Below are 2,500 nucleotides of genomic sequence, written 5' to 3'. Positions count from 1 at the left end.
AAACTCAATTTGCCATACGATTTTCCACTCACTTTATGTATGCACATACCCTCATTAACTCATTCACCGCGGACACTGCCATCTGGTGGCTGAATAGATACTTTTTTGAAAGCCGTTACTCTCAGAAACCGAGACCCCGGTGAGTGTCATCAATCTATGGGGCTAGCCTAGGTGAGGGTCATCAGGCTATGGGGCTAGTCTAGGTGAGGGTCATCAGGCTATGGGGCTAGTCTAGGTGAGGGTCATCAGGCTATGGGGCTAGCCTAGGTGAGGGTCATCAGGCTATGGGGCTAGTCTAGGTGAGTGTCATCAGGCTATGGGGCTAGTCTAGGTGAGGGTCATCAGGCTATGGGGCTAGCCTAGTACCTCATAGATGTGCGTCACTTGTGGTCCAACATCATCTTCTTTGACTGGTTTCTCTTTAGGCTCCCAGCGACGTAGAGGCAGCACCACCTGGGATGGATGTGACACCCTGCACAAAAGAGTTATTATATTACTACTATAGTAGTATGCTGTATTATGTTCATGTACATATGATATGGTAAAGCGTTCTACAGTGCAAAGTAGAAATACTTCAGAATCAGAATCAGTGCTTGATGCAAACTCATGATATTACTTACTGTAAATCACTGGATTAAGAGCGTTTGTGTGTACGACCGACTAGACTCAAACCGAGTCATGCTGGGCACACTTTGAAGTGATTGTATGTGCAGTATGCGTGTGCGCGCGTGTGTTAGTTGGGGTGGAAACAGGGTGCCACGCACGCACGCACGTGTGTCAGACGGACAGAGCCGGCCCCATGTGCACATCATTAGCCCCGATCTATTCTTGGAAAGCCTGTTTGATGTTGTTTTTTTTTGTCCCGTCGTCCTGACATGTGAACAGGCAAGATGTAGATGGCAGTCACGACGATGTACGACGACAAAGTCTCTCACAAGACTAGAGACGGCAGAAAGCTGATAATCTGTGTCTGGGAAAAAGGGGACTGAGGAAGGCCTGCGTTTCTCCAGGTGGACTGCTGCTGCATGTGATTTCATGAAATAAAGAAACTCAAACTTTATTAACCCATTCTGAACGGGAACCCATTTTGGTGTTAGCATCATGTTATGCTTTAGCTATTGACAAAGATCTACAAGCTCGTATCGCGCCACCGAGTGGCGCGCTACGAGCTTGTAGGTCTGCTATTTTTGAATAAAATCGAAGAACGACTGACATTTTTAGAATCTGATCTCAGGTCAGAATGGGTTCATCAGACCAGTGTTAAGAGAGCGCGGATATTCCCCTTTTCCCATTGATCTTCAAGAATCTGCACCCATCAGCCACAGAAACTCAACCTGACTCCCTGAGCAGAGCGCGCCTTCACCTATAACGGTGTTGTTGTTCTAATCTGTCTCTGGGACCTGATCGTCTGATCTCTCGACCCCTTTCGTGGGTCGTGAGTCGTGACCCAACAGTGTGTCACCAGATAGTTTGGGTGGAATCAATGCCAAACGTGTGTGACTTGGCTAGATCAGTGGTTCTCAGAGTGGGGGTCTATGGACCCTCAGGGCAGCTCGTTGGGGTTCTAAATGGACCCCTACAGGGCTGTAACTCTCAGAGTATACTGGTTACATTTGTATGCTCTCAGAGCTATGGGGCTAATTGAAAGTAAAAAGTTTGAGAACCTCTGGACTAGATATTTCTCACTATTCCAGACTATGGTATTATATGTTTGTATTCATATTGCCGTGTATTTGCGGTCAGCACAGTGAGTATCTGTATATGAGAGGTCAGACTTGACCCATGATGCTGGACTCACCCTCGTAAATCCATCTGGGCCCTGGCAACGATGGACAGGTTGAGGACGACGGAGTTACTGTCGGGGTTGTCTTTGTTAGAGCTAGGAAGAGACGCACGCACACGCACACGCACACGCACACACACACACACACACACACACACACACACACACACACACACACACACACACACACACACACACATTCACACCACAGGATGAAAACAAAGTCTTTATTCGATAACGTTCTGTTGAATCCCAAACATGTTTTCCGCCTAAAATCTGTAAAACGACTCAAACTTTGTGGACATTGCGGTTTTAAGTGTGCATTAGCTGGTTACGCCACTAAAGCATTTCCCCTGAAATTGGGGGAAAACAATATACTCACGCTGAAGCTGTAATGTGAAATGAAAACAAAAATAAAAATAAAGTCCAATTCAATACTTGTTCTATTACCATGACGCCACAGAATTGTGTTGACTAGGTTCACAGCAGATCTTGTCAGGCAGCGTCTGTGTGGTGTATTTGTGCGTGCGTGTGCGTGTGTGTGACACACACACACACACACACACACACACACACACACACACACACAGACATGCACGCACACTGTGTGTGTGTGTGTGTGTGTGTGTGTGAAGCCACTCTGGGCTGCGAGGTTCCTCTGGGCATGTGTCTCGGATCCCCTTTTGTTTCCCCGAAACCACAGAGACAGAAACGACT

At 47.1% G+C, this 2,500-nt stretch overlaps 1 protein-coding gene across 1 annotated transcript in view; it reads right to left on the bottom strand.

Annotated features, from left to right (window-relative positions):
• The window catches only part of LOC310856721 (integrin alpha-8-like), a 29,318-nt gene that overhangs the window by 10,149 nt on the left and 16,669 nt on the right, over positions 1 to 2,500 (bottom strand). Inside the window, exons 7-8 of the mRNA XM_083762193.1 lie at positions 1,799 to 1,879; positions 367 to 472 (exon numbers count right to left, since the gene is read on the bottom strand). Of these exons, the coding sequence (XP_083618319.1) occupies positions 367 to 472; positions 1,799 to 1,879 (187 nt within the window). The remainder of the gene's footprint in view (positions 1 to 366; positions 473 to 1,798; positions 1,880 to 2,500) is intronic.

This window comes from Protomyctophum parallelum, assembly GCF_964188405.1.
Source record: "Protomyctophum parallelum genome assembly, chromosome: 3".
NCBI classification, from domain to species: Eukaryota; Metazoa; Chordata; class Actinopteri; order Myctophiformes; family Myctophidae; genus Protomyctophum; species Protomyctophum parallelum.
Note: the sequence above shows the minus strand (reverse complement) of the source record. Positions and strands in the feature narration are given on the sequence as shown.